The sequence below is a fragment of the Perissodus microlepis genome, chromosome 11 (genome assembly GCF_051167445.1).
Source record: "Perissodus microlepis isolate ML-2025 ecotype Zambia chromosome 11, ASM5116744v1, whole genome shotgun sequence".
Classification (NCBI taxonomy): Eukaryota; Metazoa; Chordata; class Actinopteri; order Cichliformes; family Cichlidae; genus Perissodus; species Perissodus microlepis.
In genome coordinates, this window is record NC_140471.1 from 36,387,206 (window position 1) to 36,414,474 (window position 27,269).

At 42.4% G+C, this 27,269-nt stretch overlaps 1 protein-coding gene across 1 annotated transcript in view; it reads right to left on the reverse strand.

Annotated features, from left to right (window-relative positions):
* The window catches only part of LOC146378451 (collagen alpha-6(VI) chain-like), a 38,093-nt gene extending 21,115 nt beyond the window's left edge, over positions 1-16,978 (reverse strand). Inside the window, exons 1-18 of the mRNA XM_084944791.1 lie at positions 16,879-16,978; positions 15,777-16,364; positions 14,978-15,535; positions 13,282-13,896; positions 12,390-12,950; positions 10,169-10,720; positions 9,358-9,933; positions 6,905-7,468; positions 5,928-6,286; positions 5,178-5,256; positions 4,311-4,453; positions 3,726-3,818; positions 3,130-3,183; positions 2,503-2,574; positions 2,166-2,192; positions 2,015-2,059; positions 1,061-1,114; positions 787-849 (exon numbers count right to left, since the gene is read on the reverse strand). Of these exons, the coding sequence (XP_084800917.1) occupies positions 787-849; positions 1,061-1,114; positions 2,015-2,059; positions 2,166-2,192; positions 2,503-2,574; positions 3,130-3,183; positions 3,726-3,818; positions 4,311-4,453; positions 5,178-5,256; positions 5,928-6,286; positions 6,905-7,468; positions 9,358-9,933; positions 10,169-10,720; positions 12,390-12,950; positions 13,282-13,896; positions 14,978-15,535; positions 15,777-16,364; positions 16,879-16,972 (5,097 nt within the window). The 5' untranslated portion in view covers positions 16,973-16,978. The remainder of the gene's footprint in view (positions 1-786; positions 850-1,060; positions 1,115-2,014; positions 2,060-2,165; positions 2,193-2,502; positions 2,575-3,129; positions 3,184-3,725; positions 3,819-4,310; positions 4,454-5,177; positions 5,257-5,927; positions 6,287-6,904; positions 7,469-9,357; positions 9,934-10,168; positions 10,721-12,389; positions 12,951-13,281; positions 13,897-14,977; positions 15,536-15,776; positions 16,365-16,878) is intronic.
* Positions 16,979-27,269: the final 10,291 nt, after the last annotated feature.

The window sequence follows — 27,269 nt, forward strand, 5'->3', positions numbered from 1 at the left end:
TTTTTTACTTCTCATCCGTCAATACTCTGCATCTTTCACGTGATTCAGTTTATTTTGAAAAGTCTCAACAGGATCTTGAGCTTTACTGTGAAAGGTTTATGTGGAACATAAACAAGCGGACACGCGATGGTGTTACCGTCGTTGTTGCTAACGACAACGCATAAAAACAGGTGCTTGTCCGTCCGTAGTGTGGTTATATTAAATATAAGAGAAAGAGAGAACTTTAATAAATTAATATAGCCACTACAGTGACCATCAGAACATGAAAAAATATTGCCGTAAACACTTTATTTTGCGACACCACGAAACAAACGACAGCGTAAAATGAAACGACGTTTTTATATCGTCATCTGATATATATCGTTATATCGAACAGCCCTAGTTTTAACTGACATTAGTGACATTTAAATGTTTAAACACACAAAAACGTCCTCAGAAAACATCGACATGCAGAGTTCTGTGATGGGTTTTTATGGCAGCACGACGTTTGTGGATTATTGTTGTAAATAAAGTGTTTTATGAGTGAATGTAGTGCGTGATCACATCAGACTGGAAAAGCTCTCGATAAATCCCAGCTTATTTGTATTTGTTAGAAAGATCAGACGGGCACAGACAAACTACACGATCAAATAGCTTCACCATAATCTTTTTACCAATTATAAAAATATTGATTGACCTGAACTTGACCTGCCTCCTCCTCTTCCTCGTCCCCTTCCTCCTCCCACATATTAAATAATTAGGAAAAAAAGTCCATGTGACTGCCGACCTTTCTGAAATGAAACTCACCGGGTCTCCTCTCAGTCCCTTCTGTCCTTTCAGCCCCTTCTCGCCTCCTGTCCCCGGGATGCCCTAAAGATGATATTTCAGCCTGTCAATCAACCTACCCAGAGGTCAGAGGTCAACAGCTCACAGCTTCATTTTTACGAGCTGAAGTCAAAACACGTTTAAAAAAACGAAAACAGAAACAATAACAGTAAAATGGATCAATCGTTTCATTAGGTAACAACGATCAGAGCTGATGCAGCACGAAGCAAAGAAACTTTGAGTGGTTTTTGTTTACTGGGTTTCCCGGCGATCCTCGGTCTGCTTTCAGTCCACCGAGTCCCGTCTCTCCCTGCAAACAAAACCAGAAGAACGCGTCATCTCTTCTCTTTGTCTCGCTTCTTCTTCCACAGTCATAAACTATCATACTCTCATTCCGTGATTTATAAATCACCAGGATAATACAGCATGTGTAAATGTTAATATAAAGAATAATTTTCATATGTAATAATTCATTTATCTAATTTAAGCTTATATGTATAATTTAATTCACAGTTGCATTCAAATGACTATATCGAACAGCAGGAGCCAGGTGATGATAAATCCACTGATCATCAGCAGGTGTCAGCATGTCTGTCAAAGCTGTGTTCAGGTGTGTGTTAACACATCACTAAGGAACAAAGGCCTCAGTCAGCAGTGGGACATTGTCCTCAGCCCAGATGTTTGTCAGGCTACATTCTGTTTCACAAAGAGGAGAAAAATCATTACAATATTAGCCTCAGCTAATGTTAGCCACAGCTAATGTTAGCCACTCCAGTGTGTCCACTGGAGTGGCTAACATTAGCTGATGTTAGCCATTAGCTACATTAGCTAACATTAGCTGATGTTAGCCATTAGCTACATTAGCTAACATTAGCTAATGTTAGCCACTCCAGGGCCTCCTTGACTCAAACCAGTGTGTCCACTGGCCTGCAGGTGCCCGACACAGAGTAACGGAGTGCACGCTGTGCCAGGATTTATACATCAGGGAAACCAAACCCCCCTCTGGCTACAACACAGAAGAGCCCCCCCCCCACCCCCCCCGCAGCTCCCGGGAAGCTTAAGACAGCTTCAACCGTTTGTGTGTTGAAAAATAGTAATTTTCTTGTTGTAACAATAGAAATCATTATTAGTTAGATTACTAGTTAGTGAAAAAGTAACGGCGTTAGCAACGCGTCACTGATCAGAAGGCCTCAGTCACAGATGTTCATACCTGCTCTCCATCGATGGCGCTCAGTCCATCCTCGCCGTCGTCGCCCTGCAGCGTTGGAGCAGAATCAGCTGTTACGTCTCACTGCTCAATCTCTGATAAACTGTCACTTCTCCAGTAAATGCAGCAGTGTCAGCAGACCTCAGTCACTCACCTTGTTGCCTGAGAGGCCTCGGTAGCCCTGCAGATACAAACAGCAGATTTAATGGCTAAAGCGCTCATGTTTGACTTTTTCAGCCTGGCTTCACAAGAATCTTTCAGTTATTTGGATTCGATTAAACGTCTGATATATTTAATATTTGTGTGATATATTTATAACAAACTATAAACAAACTTGTTTTTCATGATAAGAACAAAAGTTAATACTAAAAATCAGTCGTCACACAGTCTGACATGAAAAACATCTCCATGAACTCGTCTGTTCGACTGCAGCGTCATTTTCTGATCAGACTTCAGCAGTGCTCCTCTCAGAGGTATGACACATCGCGTACCTTCTGTCCTCTGCTTCCAGGACAGCCCCGGATCCCCTGAAGTCCAGGAAGTCCAGGAGGACCTCGCTCGCCCTGCAACACAAAAGCAAAGTCGGCGCACCTGGTTCGAGCTCTCTGTCTGCTTCGTCCTGTAGGTCCATCTTTCAGTTATCATGTTATATGAATAATATCTCAAAAATACATTTGCATTTAAGTAAAATGTAATTGCCAACTGCTTTTAGGTAGCCCCCATAAACAGGAGCAAGCAGCTGGCAATTGTAGGAAAAAAGAACTTTAACAAGAATTTTAAACTTTAACAAGAAGAACACAAACTACAAACTAGAAAATTCAAAATAAATAATTAAAAGCAAAAAATGTTTTAATGGAAATGAATTCAGGTTTGAAGTTTTTTAATCAGATTCAAGATCCTTTATTTGTCACATGCATAGTTATACGAGTACAACACGCAGTGAAACGTGTGCTGACGTGCTGCTCGACTGTGCAAAAGCAGAGAACATTATGTACAAATAACTGAATAAAATAAAACAATCTGGAAATTTTTATATTGAAAATCTGAAAATGTACATTGTGCGAGTGTCTCATTTACAGCGGAAAGAGCTCGTGGTGGGATGAAGAAGAAGCACTTACACTGACTCCTTCTTCTCCCGGGAAACCCGGATGACCCCGCTCTCCCTCCTCACCCTGTTTATAAAGCAAACACACTCAGAACCATCAGAAAGAAAGCAGGACACATTTCACAACTAATTACATTAAGTGGCAGCTGGTCAGTAACGTGATATATTAAAATTATATTTTAGTTATTAGAGTTGATGATATTTAGACAATCGGGAAGCACGACATTAAAAGTGATTGTGTCATGGACACCAGAGCAGCTCCGGCTGCCGTCCACATGAACAGGTTAAAGCTCCATCGTGCAGAGAGGAGCTCGTTTAAAATGGACTGAGGCACAGTGGAAACTGATCTCAGGTCAGACCCATCCACACACGGACTGTGTGGATGGGTCTGCTCCGTGCAGACGTGTTTTTCAGATGCGGCCTTCATGTTTGAGTGGGATGATGCTAAAGCGCAGAATGCATCTGTTGCACCAGCATGCCTGCAGTCCAGACCTCTGACCTGCAGCTCAGTTTCATGCAATGATGAATTTTTGCAGTTGAAACGTGAGATATGTTCTCTGTGTTCTATAGTGAAACATTCCTGGTGTAAAGTTGGGGTTTCACACTCACCTTTACCCCTCGTGGGCCTGGAAGACCACGGGGGCCTTTGTCTCCCCAACATTTGCACATCACTCCGCAGCATTCCCGGGCTGTCACGGTGCTCTGCAGTCAGACGAGGGGACGAAGGACATACATGAACAATGCACGATCTTTGTGAAGATCTTTAAGAGGCAAACGTCGGTTACTGAACTTTTTGTCTTCAGAGAATCAGGACTCATCAAAATATTACTCGCTATAAACTTTAAGAGGAACGATTATGTCAGCAGGAAAAATGAAAACATGGAACTGGTCCAATCACAATCCTCCCGTCAGCCTCCTCCTGAATGGCTGATGGGATTATTGTCCCTTTGATTTCTTTGTTGCTTACGTGACTTTTCTTTCAACCTACCCCCATGTTTTGCACTTGGGTCCTCTTATCTCACCTCATGACTCCTTCACTGGTTATTCTGAGTAAAATTCACTCACATCTTTTACATTATATGAATAACATGAACGTGGCTCCTTTTTACTCAGACTAAAGATTAAAACTTGCTTTATTTGTCATTTAGAAAAGGTAGAAATGCACTTTGCTCATGAGCAATGGGACTGACTTACAATCTGCTGGAATATGGTGCTGCCGATGCTCGGCATGCTGATTATGAGCTGATCGGTGTACCCGAATCCGCGGCCAAACTCCACCTTCTGTAGCTGAGTGTGGTCAGCGCCCCTGAGAGCCACGGCCAGCAGGGCGCTGACTCCTGCAGACAGGACAACAGACTGGAACGGCGTGGCTTCACAAACACAGTGCACGTACATTTCCACTGGATCTGAATCAAGCAAACTGATTAGGTCTAGAAATATTTAGTAACTTCTCCTCGTAGATTAGATGGATCCAGTCTGATGGTGATCCAAGTGCTTTTTGCCCCTCAGCTGTAAAAGGCACTGATGTGAACGCTATAGCTCGAGCTTCAAATTGATATCATAGCTGCTTCTATTAAAATCTTTGATTAGTTTGAATCTCAGTGACCTCAGAGCCACAGTAAGTCTGATGAAGATCTTGCGGATGTAATAACTTGAGAACAAGATGACGTAGGAAATTGATATCTTAGGTGTGTCTCCTCAGAGGCCGAGGGGTTGCACTAGTATTATATTCAGTTCCCTCAGCTCTCTGTCATTCTACACAAACCACTTTTTCCTGGTTGTTTAGGAAAGTTGTTGTTCTTGTGCTTCCGCTTATTCTGCTCCACGGGACTTCCTCGTAGCCCAGAATTAAAATTAAAGCATGCGTTTTTATGTTTTAGGACACACATGGGCCACTAGCCCATACATCTAATATAATAACTGAATAATTTGTGTGCTAACATCAGATCAAAGTGCATGGGGATGTCAATAAAGATGAGCAATGAAAAGTAAAGATGACACAATGAGAAAACCAGAAGCAAAGTTAGGAATGAAGTGATCTTAGTAAATGCATGTTTTTACCAGACTCTCGCAGCAGCTTTGATTCCCGCTGTAGACTCATGACGTCTTCATTGAGTCCATCAGAGAAGATCATCAAGACCTAAACGACAGAGTAAACCACGTCCGACAGTTTAATGTGGATGATGTCTCATGAAGTGGTAATGTTCAGGGCTGAACATTGAAGTCATAGCAGAAGTGCTAAACACTGCAGCTCCTCTAATGTCCACTAGAGGCTCCAGCAGTGAGTCAGTCCCCATATACTCCCGTGTTATAAACAAAGCTCTTTACCATTAGCAGTCTTCATGCTAGGTAACAGCAACTAAAAACTTGTAATGTAATTAATGTAATTGAATGTAGTGTCCAGTATTTGGCTACCCAACAGCCTCGGCTGCAGTTTATGTGCTAAATTTTAACAAGATGAAAAATAGCACCGTTGCATGTTAGCAACACAGGATATCAATTCAGTTACTCTGATAATTTCATGGTGAAAATGAGAACTGAAGGATTCTGAAAGGTCTAAACTAGTGCTGTCAGCGTTCATCTCGTTATAATGACTTTAACGCCATAACCACATTAAAGCGGCAAATCTCCCTTAGCAAGTTACCGCAGATCGCCCCACGGCGTCAACATGTTAGAGCGGTTAGCTCATTAACGTGTTAGCACCGTGCAGCTCACTAGCGCTAGCTCACTAACAGAGATTTGCTGCAGTCATGGCGTTAACATCATTTTAACGAGATTAACGCTGACAGCACTAATCTAAACATGTCTCACCTTGACAGTAGCCTCGGATTTGGTTTTGAACCTCTCCTTGTAGAAATTCAGCAGCTCAGAGTTAAAGTAGGTCGGCTGGGACAACTTCCAGCTCAAGACTTTCTTCAACACGTCTTCACTGAAGTCTGGGAAATTTGTATCATACAAGGCCCTGCCATCACTGTCTACCAAATGGAAGGCGATTTGGGTCTTGACCGGGGACTGGGGGACGCCAGTGCAGCACAAGTTATCTACTGTTGAAATATGTGAAATATGATGGACAATCTCTTCCAGGTGTTGGATGTAGTCACTGATCAGCATGTTGTTGGATCCACTCGTGTCAGTAATGTCGAATCCTATTGCAACGTCGATGGTGCAATCTGAACATGGGAAGAGAAGCAGGGAAAGGATGTTTGTCTTTGACCTTTTATAGTTAAAGACAGTGACATGTGGACAAGAGGGGCTCACTAAATCAAACAACAGGATTAAACAATCGAGGGTACTGACGCTCGTGCTAGTACTGCTAACCTGAGCCACATGAGGCAGTAGAGTGGATACTTGATGATTTTGGTGTACTGTGAATGCAGCACCAGTAACAGTCTTTAAATGATAAAAGGTCAAACATTAGGCATCTACAATAACAACAGCAGCTCTCGACAAACCAAGCAGAAATTACTCAAACTGAAGACTGGGTGTGTTCACAGTCGAGGACGTGCATCTCACTTAGTGGAGTGGGGTGAATGCACACAGCAGACCACCACCGGTAGGTACTCGTCCCCCGAACAATGTGGTGTGAAAGCAGTTGCTGTCATAAATGGTGCCTCACATTGAGTCACCATTTAAAATACTAAAATTGCAGAATTTAATTACAAACAGTGGTGATTTGGATCTTCTGGCTGTCTGCGTTTAGTCTCTCTTTTTAAGTATTCACTCAAAGATTTTCTGTTCGCCTGATTATGAACTTACTAGTCAGGGACGTCTCTTTTTTTCCAACTTACCAATTCTGGGCTCCTCACCAGCCTCAGTCCCACAGATTTCGTCAATGATCTTTTTCTTGATATTTGCCAAGCTGTCGAAGCTGTCGACATCAAAGACCTTCTCTGGCGTGCCAGTGATCTGCAGGAGCTGTAGGTAATAGACATCTCCAACAGCAATGGCGAATATTGTAACCCCCATTTTCCTGAGCGCTTCTGCGGCATCCTCCACATCATCACGAGAATTACCATCTGTGATCAACACCAGGTTCTTGGGAACACCTCTGCGGCTTCCCTTATGAAAGTAGTCCCTAATGCGATCCAAGGCTTTTCCAAGATAAGTGTTTCCACCTTTATAGTTCATGTTACGGATATGCTCAATCATCTTCGTCTTGTCGTTGTACGTGTTAAGGTAAAACTCATCTTTAGGTTCGTCACTGAACTGTGCAAGTCCGACATGTGCAAACTCTTTACTGACACTAAAGTTGTCCACCACACTTGCTGTGAAGTTTATCATCATTTTGTGCTCTTCTAGGTCGATGCTGCTCGAGTAATCGAGCAGGAAGACCAAGTCTGTCTGGTTGCAAACTGCCAAAGAAAAAGCAAGACAGAGACATTTGACGTCATTAATACACAACGAGCCAAACAAAAACCTGATGCCAATTCTTTGGTTAGTCTTTAGAGTCTATCGTGACACTGGAAGAACGGTTAACCAAAAATAAGATATTAATGAAGAACTTGGGGAACATTTTAAAAAATGCATGTAAAGATTGTGAAACATGGTCAGATAAGGGGTAATAAGCGCTTAATTTAAATTATACCGAACAAGAAATGAATAAAGAAAATAAATCAATTCTAAAAAAACCAACAGAAACCTGTAACACAGTAAAATGTAAATAAATGCAATGATTTCCACATTTCACAAAACTATATTTTATTAACAAAACAACCCATGAAAATGGGGCTCCAAAAGGCTGGAAAAGTAAGTGGTACAAAAGAAAAACAGCTGGAGGAACATTTTGTGGGGAATTGTCTAATTAGCTCTAGCATAAAAAGAGCTTCTTAGAGACAAATTGTGGAACAATTGTAGAATAATATTCCTCTGGGTACAGTCATGAATATCTCATCATGTACAGTACATAATATCATCAAAAGGTTCAGAAAATCTTGAGAAATCTCTGTGTCCAAAGGGACAAGGCCGAAAATCAACATTGGATACCTTTAATGTTTCACCCTCAGGCAGCAATTCATTAGTAACAGGCATGGTTCTGTGATGGAAATCACTGCATGGGCTCAAGAGCCAGAAATCACTGGATGTGAACATAGGTCCTCTCCCCAAAGTGCAGCAGCTGCTCCCCTGGTTCCCAGATGTTTACTGACACAGTGGGAAACGTCATTACCATCAGTTCAAAATGAACTGATATCTTTCCTAAATTTGCATGCTTTTTCGGTTGTTTTTAGTGTTCTATTGTGATCCAAATATGGGTTCATGAGATTTGAAAATCATTGCATTTCACTCATTTTCACTCACTTCAGTATCCTTTCTTTTTTCACAATTGGTTTCAGATGTTCCCCTAGAACTTCCATACAGATATGATACTAGAAATGCTCAGATTTATACATCTGTGTAGCTCTGTAATTACTAGTCCAATGCCTGGCTCTGTCACTTTGCGTCTTATGCTGCTCAACAACAGCTGAACAACAGTTACTTACTGAAATTAAAGCCCAGACAAAAGGCAACTCAAACACAGAAGATTAAATGTGTCCGTAAGGATGGGTATGGATCTGCTTTGGTCAGAGGATGAACACGAGACTTTACAGTGCACTCCTCATTCATTTAATATCAGATACAATAGGGAGCACTACTGTGTGCTGCCTGCGTCCAGTATCAAGAATAATAAGTTTACGTATGGCCTTACAGAGCTATTAAAATGCGGACATGGTAGCTGATTAATGATTACTGCATTAACATACGGAAAAGTTAAAGAAAAGTTTCTCCAAGTGTAGCAGGCTGTCACACATTTATCTTTAGTGTAACTGAACTGACTCCCTCACTTAAATCTAGCCAAAAACACAATTTTAGGAGATCAATACATTCTGCTGTTATGAAAATAGTTATTTTTGTGTCTTTGTTCTGTTCTTCTCCTCTCACCCCAACCAATCACAGCAGATGGCCCCGCCCCTCCCTGAGCCTGGTTCTGTCGGAGGTTTCTTCCTGTTAAAAGGGAGTTTTTCCTTCCCAGAATTCTGACTTTAATCTCAGAATTCTGACTTTTTTCGTGCCCACTTTTTTTTTTCCAGTGGCCCTAATCCTCCGTAGTTATGTGATTGTTGGGTTTTTCTCTGTTTTCTTTGTGTTATTGTGGGGTCTTTATGTTACAATGTAAAGCGCCTTGAGGTAACTGTTGCTATATAGATAAAATTGAATTGACAAAGACAATTAAAGAGCATAATATTTCACGCTGGACACATCTTACCTCGCTTAGTGGTATTGCAAAGGACAGGAGAAATGTTCTTGTACAGAGTTTCTAAATCCTCAAAATTATCCACAAAGAAAACTTTGGATGTGTCGCCACCAGCCATGGTCTCCAGCTCGTCCCTGTTTGCGCCCTTCACTCCGATACTGATGACTGTGATCCCATTTTGTCGCAGAGCATCCGATTCTGCTTTCAATCTCCCAGAGTCAGTAGCTGCTCCATCTGTGATCACCATGAGAATCTGAGGCACCCTGATTTCTTTCCGGCCACCACGTTCAGCGTTAAAGTACGGCAGCGAGTATGCCAAGGCAGCACCTGTGTATGTGCCTCCTTGTGGTTGTACCAGCTGCTGCAGAGCTTCAAGAAGTTTTCCTTTGGAGTAAATTTTATTTAGAGTAAAGCTGGTTTTGGGTGTGTCGGAGTAGAGAATGACTCCAAAACGAGTCAGATCTTTACCAACTGTGGTCTGGTTCACAACCGAAGCCATAAAGGTGCGCATACTTTTGAACTGTTCTTTATTTATGCTTTCAGAACCATCAACCAGAAAAATAATATCAGCCTTTTCTATTTTACAATCTGGATGAAGGAAAAAGAGGCAGAGAGAAAGTTAGCAAAGACAGACACAACTATTTGTTTTCATATTAAAATATAAAGAAGCCAAAACATTTTTTTAACTAATTTTTATTTTTTAAAAACCTGAATTGTTAATGAACTGGATGATTTAACATCTCTACAGACTCCTTCTTTGGTTACTTCAAAATACTTTTTAGACAGTCTGACATCACAGATGGTTTAAAACAGCCTCTCTTACCTTTCTCACAGAACTTCAAGGCCAGCTTGGTCCCTAGTTCCTTAAATCCATCAAAGGTATTCTCAATAAAGACCCTCTGCGATGGGCCACTGATGTCTGACAGCTTACTACTGTTAGCCTTATCCACTCCAATGGCATAGATCACCACTCCTTTGGCCCTCAGAGCTTGAGCTGGTTCTTTGACGCTATCTTTGGATTTACCATCTGTTATAACGACCAACCACTGCTTCACCCCAGGACGCCTTCCTCTGGCTGCATCAAAATACTGTGAAACTTCTGTGATGGCCCTGCCAGTGCGAGTTCTTGTCTTCATCGGCGTCATATCATCGATGGTGTTTAGCATTCCTTCCAGGTTGTAGTGTGTGGTGAGGTCAAACTCCAGGTGTGTGTTGGTGCTGTACTGCATAACACCAATGTGCACCTTATTCTGTCCAATGCTGGACTTGCTAATGAAAGATTTCGTGAAATCTTTCATCTTTTGGAAGCCTTCCTCAGAGATGCTCTGAGAGCTGTCAGTTAAGAAAAATATGTCGCCTTGTGTGTCTTTACAAGCTGTGGATGAAAAACAAATAGAGGTTAGTGTGGTTTTCCCTTTATACAGGTAACTGCAGGGCCTACCTGAGCCTAGGATTGGCAGTTTTGAGCATGTGAAAGCTTCTCTGCTCAGCTATTTTGTTGTTTAGCGAGATTTGAGTTAATCTGCTCCCTCTTCTCTCCTCATGGACCATCTGTATTTCCTTTCATGCAGTCTTCTCATTATGGTAGACTTGGATATCAATATCTCCTGGAGAGTGTTGTTCACTTGGTTGTTGTGAAGGGGTTTCTCTTCACCAGGCATGTCCAGATCGGGGGGCGGGAGGGGCTTGAGCACCTGCCCCAACTGCCCTCTTCTGGAGGCAAATTTTTTGTTTTCTTTTCTTTTTTTAATGTGTGTGTGTGCATGTGGAGTCCTACCTGTGCCCCTCAACAATAATATTTAACTATTAATCACAGTTTTACTAAATAAAAGGATCTGGCTTGCATCAGTCACATGGATACCATTAACAATCATCGCCCTTGACGGCAGAGCGCCCTGGTTACACGCCGGGAACGAGCTTACAAAGAGCACGCGCATTTTTTACCACCTGAGCAGAGCTGCAGGACAAACACACAGTAAGTGCGAGACGCAGACTGATGCAAAGGAAACAAGCAGGGTGAACATTCTTGATGAATGCAGTTTTTTTGGTACATTTTTTTGCCGCTCCTAATATCGTCGCAGTTTCTCTGATGTTTTATTTTCTTCTGTTTTCGCAGCTCAAGGGTGGCTTGTTTCACCTGCATGGAGAGCTCCTTTGACAGCATGTTGTGTTGTTTCCAGAAAAATCTTCCAAATGTAAGCACCACACCTTAAATCAACTCCAGGCCTTTTAGTAATCAATAATGACATAACTAAGTAATCGGCCACACCTGCACATGAAATAGCCTTTGAGTCTTTGTCCAATTACTTTTGATCCCTTAAAAGAAGAGGGCGGCACATGTGAAGGAGCTCAAACTCCCTTCATCCAGTTTGAATATGGATACCCTCAAAGGAATATGATAATCTACACATTATGTCCATATAACTATAATTAAATTTGTTTCAGTAAACAGGTAAAAAACACAAAAAACAAAACTTGTGTCAGTGACCAAATGTATATGGACCTGACATGGACAGGGTAATGTGTTAGGAAAATTGAATTGACCTGACAGGCTTGCCCATTTTCCCAACATTTACTACTCAATATGGCCCCCATTGTGCTTGTATGTGTGCCTGACAACATTGGGGCCTGCTCCCAATGAGATGACAAACTATGTCCTGGGGGATGTCCATGGTCTTCATTGGCTCATGTGTGACTCAACCGATGTTGGGTCAACTACAACCATGTTAAAGGGGACACTTCCACTTGGGGTTAAATACCTGGAACTCCTCATTAGGTTTTAGAACTAAAAAAGCCTCAACCAAGTGCTCGAGACTAAACAGAGAGAACTGCGGTTTTTTCTGTTCTTTCACACGTACATTTTACACTTCTGAAAAAGTGAATTTTCTAGCCTTATGAGTCCTGTATAAGAAAGTGGAATACGTATATACATCTAATCTATGTTTTTGAAATAGTTTATGGTCTTCTTCTCTATCCTCTCCTCTTATTATCTCAATGATGTGTGCCATAAAATGAAGTCTACCTGAGTAAAGAAAGTTAATTACCTTCCGGAAAACAGATCTCTCTGACGATGTTATTTTTGATGGTTTTCAGGGCATCAAAACTATCGACAAAAAACTTTCTCTTTGGATCCCCAGCGATATCATTCAGCTCACTATCATTTGAGGATTTCACCCCGATGGCGTAGATGATGACATCCTGCGTCCTTAATTCTTCTGCAGGAATTTTAACTTTATCTTGGGATTTTCCGTCGGTGATGACGATCAGGTACTCTGAGACTTTGTAGCCACGGCTCGTCTTTGCTTTCTGAAAATGTCCTTTCATGGATGACAGTGCTTTTCCTGTGTTTGTTCCACCTCCTTTGTGAATGATGTCCTTCACTACTTTTTCCATTGTCTTAGCATCTGAGTGCTGTGTTAGGTCAAACTCTAGAGAGGGGGAATCTGAATATTTCACAAGACCCATGCGAACGTGGTCTGGCCCAATACGGAAGGTATGAAGAAACTCAATGATAAACTTCTGCATGTCTGAGAACTCTTCATTTATAATGCTCCCTGAGTCATCCATCAGGAAGAAAATGTCAGCTTGGTCGTTTTTTTCACATGCTGAAGAGAAAACAAACAATGGGAGTTAGATCTTCTCACACAGTCAAAGAAAGCGAGGTTGAACTGAACATTCAGAGTCAGAAATGTTTGAGAAACCATGTTTACACCCAGCATGTTTTACAGGCTGCTTATGAACAACTATAACTTAATAATGGATGAGCGGTTTCTTACTCTTTTTTCTTATCTGTGAAATTTATCAAGTAAGATCCAATCAACTACCTTGACATTCCTCTAACACTAGCACAGAGCATTGCATCAATAATGCTACTACAAAAGTTAACATTTCTCAGGGAAAACTAACGGCAACTTATCAGGAAAGCTTAGTTCAAACCTTTTTTAGTCTCTGCATCACTTTCCTTGTCCTGGACCCCGATCTGGATGATGGTGTTGCACAGGGTTGCCTGCAGAGTTTGTTTCAGGGGTTTCAGCTTGATGAAACTGTCCACAGTAAAAACAAACTTAGACTTGGGGTAAGATGCCATCTCCAGCAGTTCGGTTTTATTGGCGTCTTTGATTCCGACAGCGAAAACTGTGACACCAGCTCGACGGAGAGCGATTGCTGGTTCCTTCACATTATCCTGGGATTCACCGTCTGTGATTACCACCGCTACCTTCGGGACATCCTTCCTGCTGCCCTTTTCTTCAGTGAAGATGTTTTTCAGGGCGAAGTGTAGGGCAGCTCCAGTCTTTGTACCACCTTGACGGTAAGGCAGGATGTTGATGAACTTCAAAATATCATCCTTGTTTCCGAACATGTTGAGGTAGGCATGAGCAGTCGGCACGTCGTTGTATGTAACAATGCCTACTCGGATATTAGATGAACCAGTTTCCAGGCCGCTGATGACCGAGCGCAGGAAGTCACGCATCAGCCTGAAGTTTTCCTCTCCGATGCTTCCGGACTCATCAACAATGAACACAATGTCTGCCTTGTTAGCTGTTTTGCAATCTGTGAAAGGAGCAGACTCAGTTTAGTCAGCCCAACTGAAACTTTGTTTGAAAACAGAAATCATCAAGATTTAGCTACACATTGTACATAAGAGATGAATAAAAGAGGTTTCAGGACTATTGCATTTTAAAGGCTCAGGTTTAGAATTCCAGCTGCTGCCATATTGGTTTTCTGGGACAAAAGGCGCTGAGCCTGAACAACTCCACCTGCATGAATTATAAAATAAAAATGTCCATATCGTTGCTATGAAAAAGGAAAAAGCTGTCGATTTTTTTTAAGAACAGGCTGTAAATATGTTGATTTCTCTGCTAAAGTGTGTGTGTGTGTGTGTGTGTGTGTGCAGTTAGGCCTGGGTCTGGGTAATGGACGATGGTGGGTTTCACGATAAAAGCAAGGTTGAGGTATGAAAATTACACAGAAACTGGACTGAAGATCAGAGGAACGGGTCTGATGAAGATGAATGGTTCCAGTGGTTCAAAACATCGTACGAAGGAGGTCAGGAGAGAGGCCCAGCAGTGAGTCTACAGCCATCTGTGACACACGGTGGAGCCTCTGCAGTGATGTCGGAGATCTTTGTTTAAACTGTTTGTCATGTTTGTCAGTTTAATGTGAAGATGACAATGCTGCAGGCACATTTCAGGCATGGTTGAGTTTCACTCACCAAACCAACCATCAGCCTAAAGCTACTATTAAAATGTTAGCCTCCATGAATAAAAGAACAGAAATGGTGGAGTTCCTTCCTTCATTGAGTCTTTTTATGGTCTGCTGTGACATGCGAGTGAAAAGGCTAGGCTGACATGTTCCAGATCCAGGTTTTTGTACACCTGGATCACAGTTGATAGTAACAGGTCTTAAAGTACAGTGAACGGCTATTTAGTTTTAAAAGAGCAAAGATACGTTGAAAAAAAAACCTCAGGTGATTTTGTGGAGACTTTCTGCATCGTTAGTTGGGATGATCTGACTGCTTCCTCTGGAAAACTCTGGCTTACTTATAATAAACCATCGTTGCATTTATAGCTGCTTCAGAAACACTGCTGTGTAGTTACTGATGATGATGATGAACCGATGGCGGCTTTCTCACCTTCAGTGACAGTCTCCACTCTCCGGGCCGTGAGCAGGTCAATCAGCAGAGTTACTCTTGAAGAATCAAAGATATAGCCAGGGCTGGCAAAGCGGTCCAGAGCATCCCGTGTCGCACCTGCGTCCATCCCCACAATAATTACCCCCTCGTCTTTCAGATTTTCAGCAGACCAAAACACAGGATCATCCGAGTCTTTTCCAGCCACTACAACCAAATACTGTGGCGTTCCCTGTTGTGCGCGGCCTCCTGCCTCAGCAGTGAAGAAGTTCTCTTTAGCGTAGGACAGAGCTTGTCCAAGATTTCGTGGTTGGCCTGTTTGTGAACGCGGTCGGAAACGTCGAGCAGCGGCCACGATCTGCTGCTTGGTTTGATGAGTGTTGAGACGAAAGTCAACTCTGACGTCCTGACCGTACTGGGCCAAGCCGACACGGTAACCAGACGCTCCAACTTCCAGTCGATTCAACAGTCTGAAAAGCTCATTTCTAAACAGGGTAAAGTGATTGGAAGCTATTCCACTGTCCACCAGGAAGAAAATATCTGCAAACCTGTCGACCAAAGCTGAAGAAGACAGAAGCAAAAGTGTTTTAGTTCATGCAGAGTTTTCAGTGTACAACAAGCCTAGCGCTCATGTGATTGACTACCTCACAGTGCTCAGAGGCACAGCTGAGGATGGACCAAGCAAAATGTGTATTTTCAGCTTTCTGTTGATTCTTGTGTCAAAACTGTATTCAGGTGTTTCTTGGATATAATTAATCGTGCAATAAAGAGATCACTGTATCAACCAATCAGCTTTCTTTACCTAGAGTCTGATCCTCCAGACTGAGACAGACCGTTTCCAGCAGGATGTTGGTCTGATCCTGGAGCTTCTGGTAGCTGACAGTGGTGAGGACGAAGCGCTCCGAGGGCCAGTTAGCGATGGTTATAAGCTGTGTCTGGTTGATCTCTCCGACCCCGATGGCGAACACGATGACACCGTGCTGCCTCAGTCTCCTGGCAGGTTCCAATACGTCATCAGTGGATTCGCCATCTGTGATGACCACAGCAATCTGAGGCACACGGCGCTCGGCTCGGCTGCCGGCCTCTTTGGTGAAGTACTCCGTCCGGAGGAAGTCTATGGCTTTGCCGGTTTCTGTGCCGCCTCCTCGATGGGTAAGGCTTTCCACTGCAGCCAGCAGGGAATTCTTGTCCCTGTGATCCGTCAGCTGGAACTCCGGATGAGGATCATCGCTGTACTGCACCAAACCGATCTGAACTTTGTCGGGGTCGATTTCAAAGCCCTGGATGGTTTTGCGGAGAAATGTGCGGATCTCCTGAAAGCTTTTATCATCGATGCTGGACGAGCCATCAACTAGGAAGACGATGTCACCGACGGTGACGTTTTCACACTCTGGATAGCAGCAAAAGAAACTCAGTGTTCATACACAAGTATTACAGGAAGATGACACAAAGTCCCAGAATAACATTTTCAACTAAGCTCCATTAATTGTGATGAACTCATGAAACAAATGTTCTGTCTCCTGTTCTCTACTATTAATCCCACTAACCCTCTACGGCACACACTATGAGCTCACTGAGGAATCAAATAGTCATGATTTGTTTTTGGTTTTTTGCTGCTTACTATTGGATGCTATACCATTGTGAAAAACGGAAAAATATCACACTTTAATGGAGTAAACAGAAATATATCAGCAGAAAAATGAATTAAATTGGTGTCTCAATTCCTTTAAAAAGGATAAAATAGACTTTTTAGTCTGGAAGCAACACTGTGCCACTGAGAATTAACAGTTTGTCTTTGAAAGCAATCACATGAAATGTACAAAAGCACATGAGCACCTGGATTATCCTGTATCTAAACTCAGGTTTCAAAGACACAACCTGGCATGTTGCGTTCAAGTACCGACCTCTGACTGTCTGAGCAGCGACTTCACAGAAAAGTGCCGCTGTGATGATGCTGAAGAGAAGACCTGCCCTCCCCGTCATGTTGGGACCGCTCATGTAGTTCTCTCCTCCTACATCAGCAACAAGACGGAAAGTGTACCAACAACATTGTAGACATTATAAATTACGTGAACTTGCTTTCACGCATAATGATGTGACTTTATTTTTTAATCAGTTCATTTCACAAAGTCTAGTCGTTTGTCCAGATGAAGCTTTGCAAACCTAAGCCGTGCTGCCGTGCACTTTTTTGGAGCGAACAGGCGTTTTCCTGTGACTCTGCCCACGGGCGGATCTACAGGGCTAGCATGGGGTGGCATGTGCCTCCCTAAAATAATCCAATGCCACCCTAGTTTTGCATATGACAAAATAAGCTAGCATTAACACTTTGAGCCTAGCTACAATTAACAGTTAATGTGAACTCTAAAACAGAACATATTACATAGTGAGCCCCTCCCCCCACCCCTCCACCAATGAAATGGTTCCTCCTGTAGCTCGGGACCAACTTTACACCTTTATGTCAGTAACAGCCGATGCCTGTGGTTGTCCCAGAGCACATTTGAATCAACACCGTGGGCATTTTCAGATTTCACACACAAGGTTTATTGTTCCAGTCTGGAAATGGAATGAAGGTTATTGCTATTAATGCCGGCGCCTCCAAATCACATGACCGATGTATAGGCTTTGGAGCGTGATGTCACAGGAGGGGGTGTGGTCAGGATTTTTTGTTGAGGCACCATATTTCTGGGCCAAACAAAGCGCTAGCGAAAGAGGAGAGAAAGCACACGGTTAACACTTACTTGCTGTGTGGTCGTAACCTTAGACGCACAACCGGCAAGAGAATAAGCTTGAAAATAGTTTATCTTTTCATTGTTTCCCCACCTGGAGGCATCATGAGGGTAGTTTTATTTGCGATGTGATCTGGGGTCATAACAAATTAGAACAAACATCCTAATGAGTGATTTTGCAGAACTATGTTCTATTTATAGAGTTGCTATTTGGCATTATTGCAGAAAAACTTGCCAATGAAACACAGCATGACTGGTTTCCAGCGCTACACATGGGGCACTCTGAAATCCCTGCTTCAAACGTACCACCATGCCAATCAGATTACTTCTTCCATGTGAGGGTGAAGAGGGGACCCTCCTGGGTAAGTTGTTGAAGGTTTGCTGTGTCTGCTGAACAGTCTGGTAGTAAAACCAGGCACAAATGAAACTTGCTCTTGTTAAATACTCTTAAAAGTCTTGTGCTGTAAATACCGGCAATTTTTCAAAAGATACATTAAACCGAGTAGTGTTAGTAGTGGGTGATATTATGTAATTTGAAAAATTTGTTTGTTTCTTTATTCAACAAACGTGGATGTGTCCCTCCAGAGGTTTATAATTGTGAAACTGGTTCACCTTGTACGCGCTGACTCCACAGACAAGATATGAAAATATATCAGGCTGAGTGAATAGCGGTTGGTCTTCAGGGTTTCTACTCCACGGCTGTACTTCATACGGGTCCACATTTCCAGTGCACGCTATTTTTGGCAAATACCGTCTCTTTACATCTGGACACAATCTGTCTCTGTACCGTCCTTTTTCTTTTGAGCTGCTTTTAAGCATGTTTCTAACAACCGTCCTTCCAACTCACGCCAGAAATATGGTGCCATGCGCCCACAATACATTGTGCCGATACGTCAGTTCCAAAGCCCTATACTTACTGCTTTGATGTATTGTAACCATATATGTACAATGCACATTACAGGACGTAACACCTGCATAGGTGTAAAAGAAATGGCTTTGGTTTCCATGCCACCCTGAGAAAACTTCTCTAGTTTTCTAATTCTACTGTTATGAACTTTAACCTTTACCATGCTGAGGCCTGCCCACCTGACCTCCTATGTCAGGCGATAACGAGCACTGGTTAAAGTTTTTTTTTGGTGTTTAGGGCAAATAAAAAAGATTCGCTCGAGTCAGAGAATAATCTGAAATGCAAAGATGAGTTAGTTATAACACAGACAACACAAGAACCAACATTTTTATATTCTGCCAGTTAGAAATATTTCAGGGACTTTGATTTTTAAAACACTCAAATCAGAATTGTTAATAAATTATATGAAATACTGAAGAATTTCAAAAATAAATAATAAATAAAAAGACGAGAAGTCAAACCTCATTCATTCTGCAAATGCAAGCTCGCGCAAACGTACTGTAACAAAATGTCGAGAAAGAAAAGTAAATATAATATTTTGACTTTATTCTTAAAATTAATATTAATAACAGATTCTGGAGAAAAGGAGTGAGATTAGAGATCTAAAATCCAGTTTCAACCTTTTTCATGAAATATAAACTTTGATTAAACGCTAAAGCAAATAAAAAGCAAAAGTATAAGAAAGTAATAACATTATTTAAACATTTCTTGATGCATGCTTAGTCATCCAGGTAAGTAACTCTCCAAAAGTTGATTCTGTTCATCTGGACGTAGCATTTTCAGTGGAAATTATGCAAATTTGCATAATCATGATGAAGGAACTGCCCTCCCAGCCCATTGTTCCTCCAGTGGGCTGGTTTCAGTCATTATGCAAATGTCCTGTTTATAAGATTGAGACCTGCAGTCAGCTGAGACTGAAGGAGTCACCTGGATGATGACGAAACATTTCTCCCACAAAACGCTACGTCCAGATGAACAGAATCAGCCTTTGGAGATTATTTAAATATTCTTTTTTAAATACGGCCCTGGTACTCCTTCGTAGGCAGAATGAGTTTTTACACATGAGCTGATGAACATAAGAACACGCAGGCTGCATTTCTGTAGCTCATCAACAAACACCATCACACGCAGTCACCACAAAAGCCCGCTGAGGTAAAACAGCACGTCTTAATTCTCTACACCAGGGGTCAAAGTTCAGTCCTCGAGGGCCGCTGTCCTGACACTTTTCCACGTGTCCTTGCTGTGACGCGCCTGAATAAAATCAGTTGGTCATTAGCAAGACTCTGTAGAACCTGACTGCATGCTGACGTTGCAACCCTACTCAGGTTAATTTAATTAAATGTAAGTGTTTGGAAAAATGTACTTTTATTGCACTGTGTTCATTCACTCATGAGCTGCTGTAACATGAATCAAATGGCTGAATTGCACCTCAGCATTAGGGCTGGGTTTTGATAATCGATTTATCGATTAAAATCGATTCTGGCTTGGATAACGTGATATCGATTCATTAAAATCCGGAATCGATTTTTTTAATATTAATTTATTTTGCCCAAAACGCCAGAATCTCAGGTTGAACCTCACAAAATTTCAAGAACCACCAAACAGTAAAACAGTAAATGAGAGCAGGAACACGGATTCTGCACAAAGACGTAAACACAAAGCGCCAACGCATCAGAATCAGTGAGATGTCACCTTTCTCACCCGACGGCACGGACACGCTCGGGGCTGAAAGCCGACAGCTGTTAGTTTGATGTCTCTCCAAACAATATTGACCGAACCAGCAGCAAAAGAAGATCCAAACTACGCTTCACATAAACATCGTCATGAATTCACTCTGACTTTTGCTGTTTTGCTTCCACCAGGATAAAATCACACTTCATGCACAGCTCGTTGTCTCTCTCTCTCTCTCTGTACTTCAACTACAGTTTCCCGTCTAAAAATCTGTTTTCTGCATTATTCGCTTGCTTGTTACGCACAAGTCTACCGTTGTTTGCAGCCTGTCGGCTGATGTGTTCTTTCCTTTTACTTACTTCCAAAAAGAAAACCTAATTTCTGCTGTTCAACAGGCTTCTGAACAAATGTAAACTTTTTTAAATTGTGCAAAATGCAAAACGTTTAGCCGTGTCTCTAATAAAACCGCTGTAACGTCAGAGGTAACGTTCATATGTTGATTAATGGTTTTCTTTCGTTTTTGATCTACTGCAGAATATTTTTATAAAATCCAGGCCAGGAAAATCACCTTCATGTTTTTCTGTGTTTTATCTTCAGCTGCTTTCACACAAAGGCCTCTGCTGTGACGCTCACACCTTTGATAAAGTCTCAAAAGTGTCAGCTTCCTTTTTATAGATACAAAAATATGTAAATGTACTGATCTGAATTATAATATTTCTGACTGTCTGAGGCAAAATTTCCCAGATTTAAATCGAATCGTGGATTGAATCGATTCGGGACCTTGTGAATCGGAATCGAATCGATTCTAGAAATCAGTGACGATACCCAGCCCTACTCAGCATGCAGTCACGTTCTAAAGAGTCTTGCTGATGATCTACTGATTGTATTCAGGCATGTTGCAGCAGCGACACGTGGAAAAGTTGCAGGACAGCGGCCCTCGAGGACTGGACTTTGACACCCCTGCTCTACACTGAAGTGGGCAGATCTGAAAACATGCTCAATAATCATCTGAATCTACAAACTATAAATAGCTGCTGCTCCAGTGATCTGAGTCAGCAGTGTCAGTCCATCCATCCAACATTCATCAGGCAGCACATTCTAAATGAATCCCAATCTGAAGAGGCGGCTGCATAGGCGTGCCAAGGTAAGAACCACGCTCGTCTTTTTGGGCTGAAGCGTTAATGCCCGTCCGCTCTGACACACCGTGAGCTGCTGCAGCTCAGTCTGTAGTTTGAGCTCCACTAAAAGTCTCAGCAGACAAGCAGCTGCTTTCACAACATCACAGCTGGAATCACACAAAACTGACCTGTGATCAGACATCATCAGGTGATATTTCAGGAGGAGACAGACGGTAAACTGTGCATGCAATCATTTCCTCTCTGACACAACAGGAAATTCCAAACTTCCCAAAATGACTCAGAAAAATCTGCATATTTTCTTTGACTGCACAAGATCAAAGAGAAAAAGACGTGAACCCACTTACAGCTCTGCTGCAGCAGCATCAGCACCTCTGCAACCAAACACAGCTGATCCAGAGCTGCAGCTCAGGGCTGCTTTTAGAGGAGGAGAGGGGCGATGGCGGGGGTGGAGGAGGAAGTGTGGCACCTCCTCCGGCTCCTCCCGTCATCTTCCTCATTAGAGGTGGATTTACATGTTTGACTTGTGAATCAAAAAAATTTTCTGGTCACACTGAATCATCTGTGCGCTTTTAGCTGGACGTGGCTCCAGCAGCAGAGCTTAAAACCATCTCGGAGTCGTGCTGAAGAGTTTCTAACTGCTGGCTTCTCTGAGCTTCTTACTGTGCCCTATCCAGTCTTTAAGTCTGACGTCATTAGCTGTGCCTGGGGCCAAACTCCACTGCAGGTCCCAAAGTCAAACGAACACTGCAGCATCACTGAGAGTTAAAAACTGTCTAAATTCTTTCATCTGTAATAAAATCATCAGCGTTGCTGCTTTACCAGGTGTAACCATGAAGTTTAACATCCAGGCATCCATGAAAACAGAATTTATGAAGTTTAACAGAGTTAGAAGTTAGCAGGAAGTTAGCGGAAGTTAGCTCGCTAGTTTTGCTAGTTACCTAAACATGATATAGCATGTTCTGACTGAGAGATTTCTGAAAAATCCAAACGTACAGCTCTGCTGTCACTTCCAACATAAATGAAGACAGAAAACTAAACAGCAGTGATGTTTGTAGGGTTACTGAAGTTGGGCTAGCTGGTATATAATGATGTGCTACGTGGTGGCTAGCGACACAGCTATGTTAGCATAAGCAGAGTGAAGCTGGAGGATGAACGCTAACTTTTTTCCACTCAATAAAAGTTAACTTGATGGTTAGGGACAAATACAGTCACATGGCAGGATGCTGTACACAGACCAAACTTCAGTCAGGGGAACAACTGAGATAATCCATCCACAACACGAGGTTAGTCATTAATATACTGCTGCTGGGCTGCAGTTACATCGTAAGGGTTTAAAACAGAGCTTTAAAACGATTAGCGGTAATAAAACCGAGAGAGGCCGACAGTGATCACTGACTGTTTTTAGGGGCTTGTTCAGATTAAATAGATACAAAACATTCAAACATGTTTAAAGCACAACAGCCTTATTAAACGCAGAGTCGTTTGGGCCGGAAGCAGGACTCATCACGTCATCACTAAAGACCGGATTCTTACAGCATTTAGAGCCCTAATAAATGTTTTAGAAACAAGGCGTCCACATGAAATTCTCAGGGACCAAGAACACTTTGAAGTTCTGTTTTAAACAGAAGAAAGTGCTGGTACCCTGTTTTCTGCCAGTTCAACAGACAAAACATGCCAAAGCATCTCAGTCTGACTGAAGTCCAGGAAAGATCATTATTATCTCCTGATGGGCGGACATCCTCCTTCAGGGTTTTCTGGTAGAGAGCAGAATTCCTGCAGAGCAGCCCAGACCGTCACACTACCGCCACCGCGACCTCCTGGACGAGTCGTCGTTTTGGTGGGCAGCTCGCTCCGGTGAAGGTTCCAGGATTGTTCCAGGTTCATGTGCTTCATGTGCTGAGGTGTTTTTTTTCTGTTCTCAAACTGATCTCCCTGTTGGAGCTCAGTCTGGGGGGAGTTCTTTTTTTCTCCTTGTCTTTCCTCATGTTGTGCATTTTCCATTGTATACCTCCCTGACCTGTCTTCCCCATGTGATGTTTGTCTAATGCATAGGTGTCAAACTCTGGCCCGTGGGCCAAATTTGGCCCGCAACCTAATTACATTTGGCCCGCGAAGCCATACCAAATTACTATTGGTATTATACAGCTAATATATATATTGTTTAGTATTAAGCTTTGCTTGTTCCATATTCAGTTTTTCAGCAAAACGTGTTTGAGTCCATAAGAAGAGATTCATTCTTATATCTGGAGGAAGATTTTTTTTCAATAAATATTAATGTTAGCCTGCGACTTTGTTCCAGTTTTGAAATTTGGCCCACTGTGTATTTGAGTTTGACACCCCTGGTCTAATGCATGTATGGTCGGAGGGTAAGATGGCGCTGGCAAAAGTCGGTAGCCTTAAACAATTTCCTTCGGGGTCAACCTTCAGGATCAATAAAGATTTATTGAATTGAATTGAATTGAACTGAACTGAATTGAATTGAAGTGGTTTTCTGCATGTGTGGGTAACGACTCCACCGTGGTTCACTGGAGTCTCACAGCTTTAGAAACGTCTCTGTGACCCTGTCAGGCTGCAGATGGTGCTGTGATGTGCTGCTGTCTGAGGTCTTTGTCCTGAGTGTGGCAGTGAACCTGAACTCTGTCAATCACATGAATTCATTATTGAAACAGGGCGTTACTGTTCCACACAGGAACAGGTAGCTTTGGATTACTTTTCCCCTTAAAACTACACTTTGTGTTTCATCTTTGTCTAACATTAAAATCTGTATCTGACAGAAATCACGGAGTGACCAATTAGCATTGTGTCTTTTGTGCAAAGTACAATATCGTGTCTGAAATGTAGAGAACAGTATGCAACCCGTCTGTATGCTAACACACAGCACAAATACAAACAAATAAATCAACTTTTACGGCGGCCGTGATGTCAGATGCTTTCAGTTCACGATGACTTTTGTTGAAAACCTCACAAAGACAATCTTATCATTAAGAGAATAAAAGAAATGTGAAGAGAAATAGCAAAAAGGCTCCTGTGTCACATTCCCATGAATCCAGAGCTCCTCCTTTCCCTTATCTTTGCCTGTTTCTCCCACTCTCCCCTCCCCTTTGTGCAGATGTTGATCCCAGTAGGCGTGTCTTCCAGCTGCAGCAGCACATCTGTCACTCATCCTCCGTGTCCCCGACGTTTCCTCTCAACCTTTACCTCATCGTTACAGCTACGGGACGTGGTGGCTTCGGACTCGCTTTAGCTTCTATTTCTCGTCTAGTTTTCAAGCGACACAACTGAATCCAGACTTTGAAATCTCGACCCGCCCACCTGCTCCTCTCTGTGAATGTTAGATCTGTTCTCGTGGTCTGAGTCTCGGTCCTTGTGTTCTTTATTAAAACGCTATCGTTACATCACCTAGGGCTGTGCGATATGACCAAAATCTCATATCCCGATATAAGACATCTATCGTCCCGATAACGATATAAATCACAAAAATGTAACATTTTCTGTAAATTCTGTGAATCTCAGGCAGCTCGACTTGCGGGAAGTGTTTCCAGCTGCACGTCATGTAGCTGGAGTCGAGTGTTTTAACCGATGCATGAAACGATACATTTTTAGACATAAGTTGTAACGGCCGCTGTTTTCTTTGTGAGTATTTATTACAAACCGGATTCCAAAAAACTTGGGACACCAAACAAATCGTGAATAAAAACTGAATGCAATGATGTGGAGATGGCAAATGTCAATATTTTATTCAGAATAGAACGTAGATGACAGATCAAAAGTTCAATCCGAGAAACATTTGAAAGGAAAAATATGTTGATTCAAAATTTCACGGTGTCAACAACTCCCTAAAAAGTTGGGACAAGTAGCAATAAGAGGCTGGAAAAAATAAATTTGAGCATAACGAAGAGCTGGAAGACCAATTAACACTAATTAGGTTAATTGGCAACATGATTTAGAATGATCTCTTGATCTCTTGGTGGCGCTGTCACTTGGTGTTCGCTCGCTCTGCGGTAGAGTATCACTTCCTGTTCCTGCTCAAACACAGTGGTGTTTCTGAGTAGCTTATTTGCTTAGCAATTTAATTAACAACTTTTAAATACATTCTTCTTTCATAGTATAATCTTCACGTGCTTCATCCGAAGCACACTTTCTGTGTACTCGCTACCTAATTTATAGCCAAAGTATTCACTCACTGTCTCTGTACTGTTTCGCTAGCTTAGCTTAGCTCATAGCCGACTCGTTAGCACCATGGCTACTTCACCTGTCCCTCCTGCACTTTCTTGCTCATTGTGTCAGATGTTTAGTTACTCCTCGGCCTCCTTTAGCAGTAATGATATCTGTAACAAATGTAGCATATTTGCAGCTCTGGAGGCCAGGATTACTGAATTGGAGACTCGGCTTCGCACCCTTCATTCACCCGTAGCTAGCCAGGCCCCTGTAGCTGGTGCAGCCGAAGATAGCGTAGGCCCCGCTAGCTGTTCCCCGGCAGACCCCAAGCAGCTGGGGAAAGAGGGCGGCTGGGTCACGGTGAGGAGGAAGCATAGTCCTAAACAGAAGCCCCAGGTACACCACCAACCCGTTCATGTGTCTAACCGTTTTTCCCCACTCGGCGACACACCCGCCGGGGGTCAAACTCTGGCAATTGGTGATTCTGTTCTCAGACATGTGAAGCTAGAGACACCGGCAACCATAGTCAATTGTCTTCCAGGGGCCAGAGCAGGCGACATTGAAGGAAATTTAAAACTGCTGGCTAAGGGTAAACGTAAATTCAGTAAAATCATAATTCACGTCGGCAGTAATGACACCCGGTTACGCCAATCGGAGGTCACTAAAATCAATATTGAATCGATGTGCAACTTTGCTAAAACAATGTCGGACTCTGTAGTTTTCTCTGGTCCCCTCTCCAATCAGACCAGGAGTGACATGTTTAGCCGCATGTTCTCCTTAAATTGCTGGCTGTCTGAGTGGTGTCCCAGAAACGATGTGGGCTTCATAGATAATTGGCAAACCTTCTGGAGGAAACCTGGTCTTGTTAGGAGAGACGGCACCCATCCCACTTTGGATGGAGCAGCTCTCATTTCTAGAAATATGGACAAATTTATTAAACCCCCCAAAATATGACTATCCAGAGTTGGGACCAGGAAGCAGAGTTGCAGTCTTACACGCCTCTCTGCAGCTTCTCTCCTCCTGCTACCCCCCAAAAAACCCATCTCCATAGAGACTGTCAGCTTCCAAAAAGACAAAAAACAAACTAAAAACCAGCAACAAACAACTTAAACATAAACAATCAAAAAGAAAGAACAATACAGTATCCACATCTGAACCAAAGAGTAAAACAGTGAAATGTGGATTATTAAATATTAGGTCTCTCTCCTCCAAGTCTCTGTTAGTACATGACTTAATAATTGATCAACAAATTGATTTACTCTGCCTTACAGAAACCTGGTTGCAGCAGGATGATTATGTTAGTTTAAATGAATCAACACCCCCGAGTCATTCTAACTACCAGAAACCTCGAAGCACAGGCCGAGGGGGAGGTGTGGCAGCAATTTTTCACACCAGCCTATTAATTAATGAAAGACCAAGACAGACTTTTAATTCATTTGAAAGCCTGATGCTTAACATTGTCCACCCCAGCTGTGAAACTCAGAAACCAGTCTTACTTGTTATCATCTATCGTCCACCTGGGCCTTACACAGAGTTTCTGTCTGATTTCTCAGACTTTATATCTAATTTAGTTCTGAGCTCAAATAAAATAATTATTGTGGGTGATTTTAACATCCATGTAGATGCTAAAAATGACAGCCTCAACATGGCATTTAGTCTGTTATTAGACTCAATTGGCTTCTCTCAAAATGTAA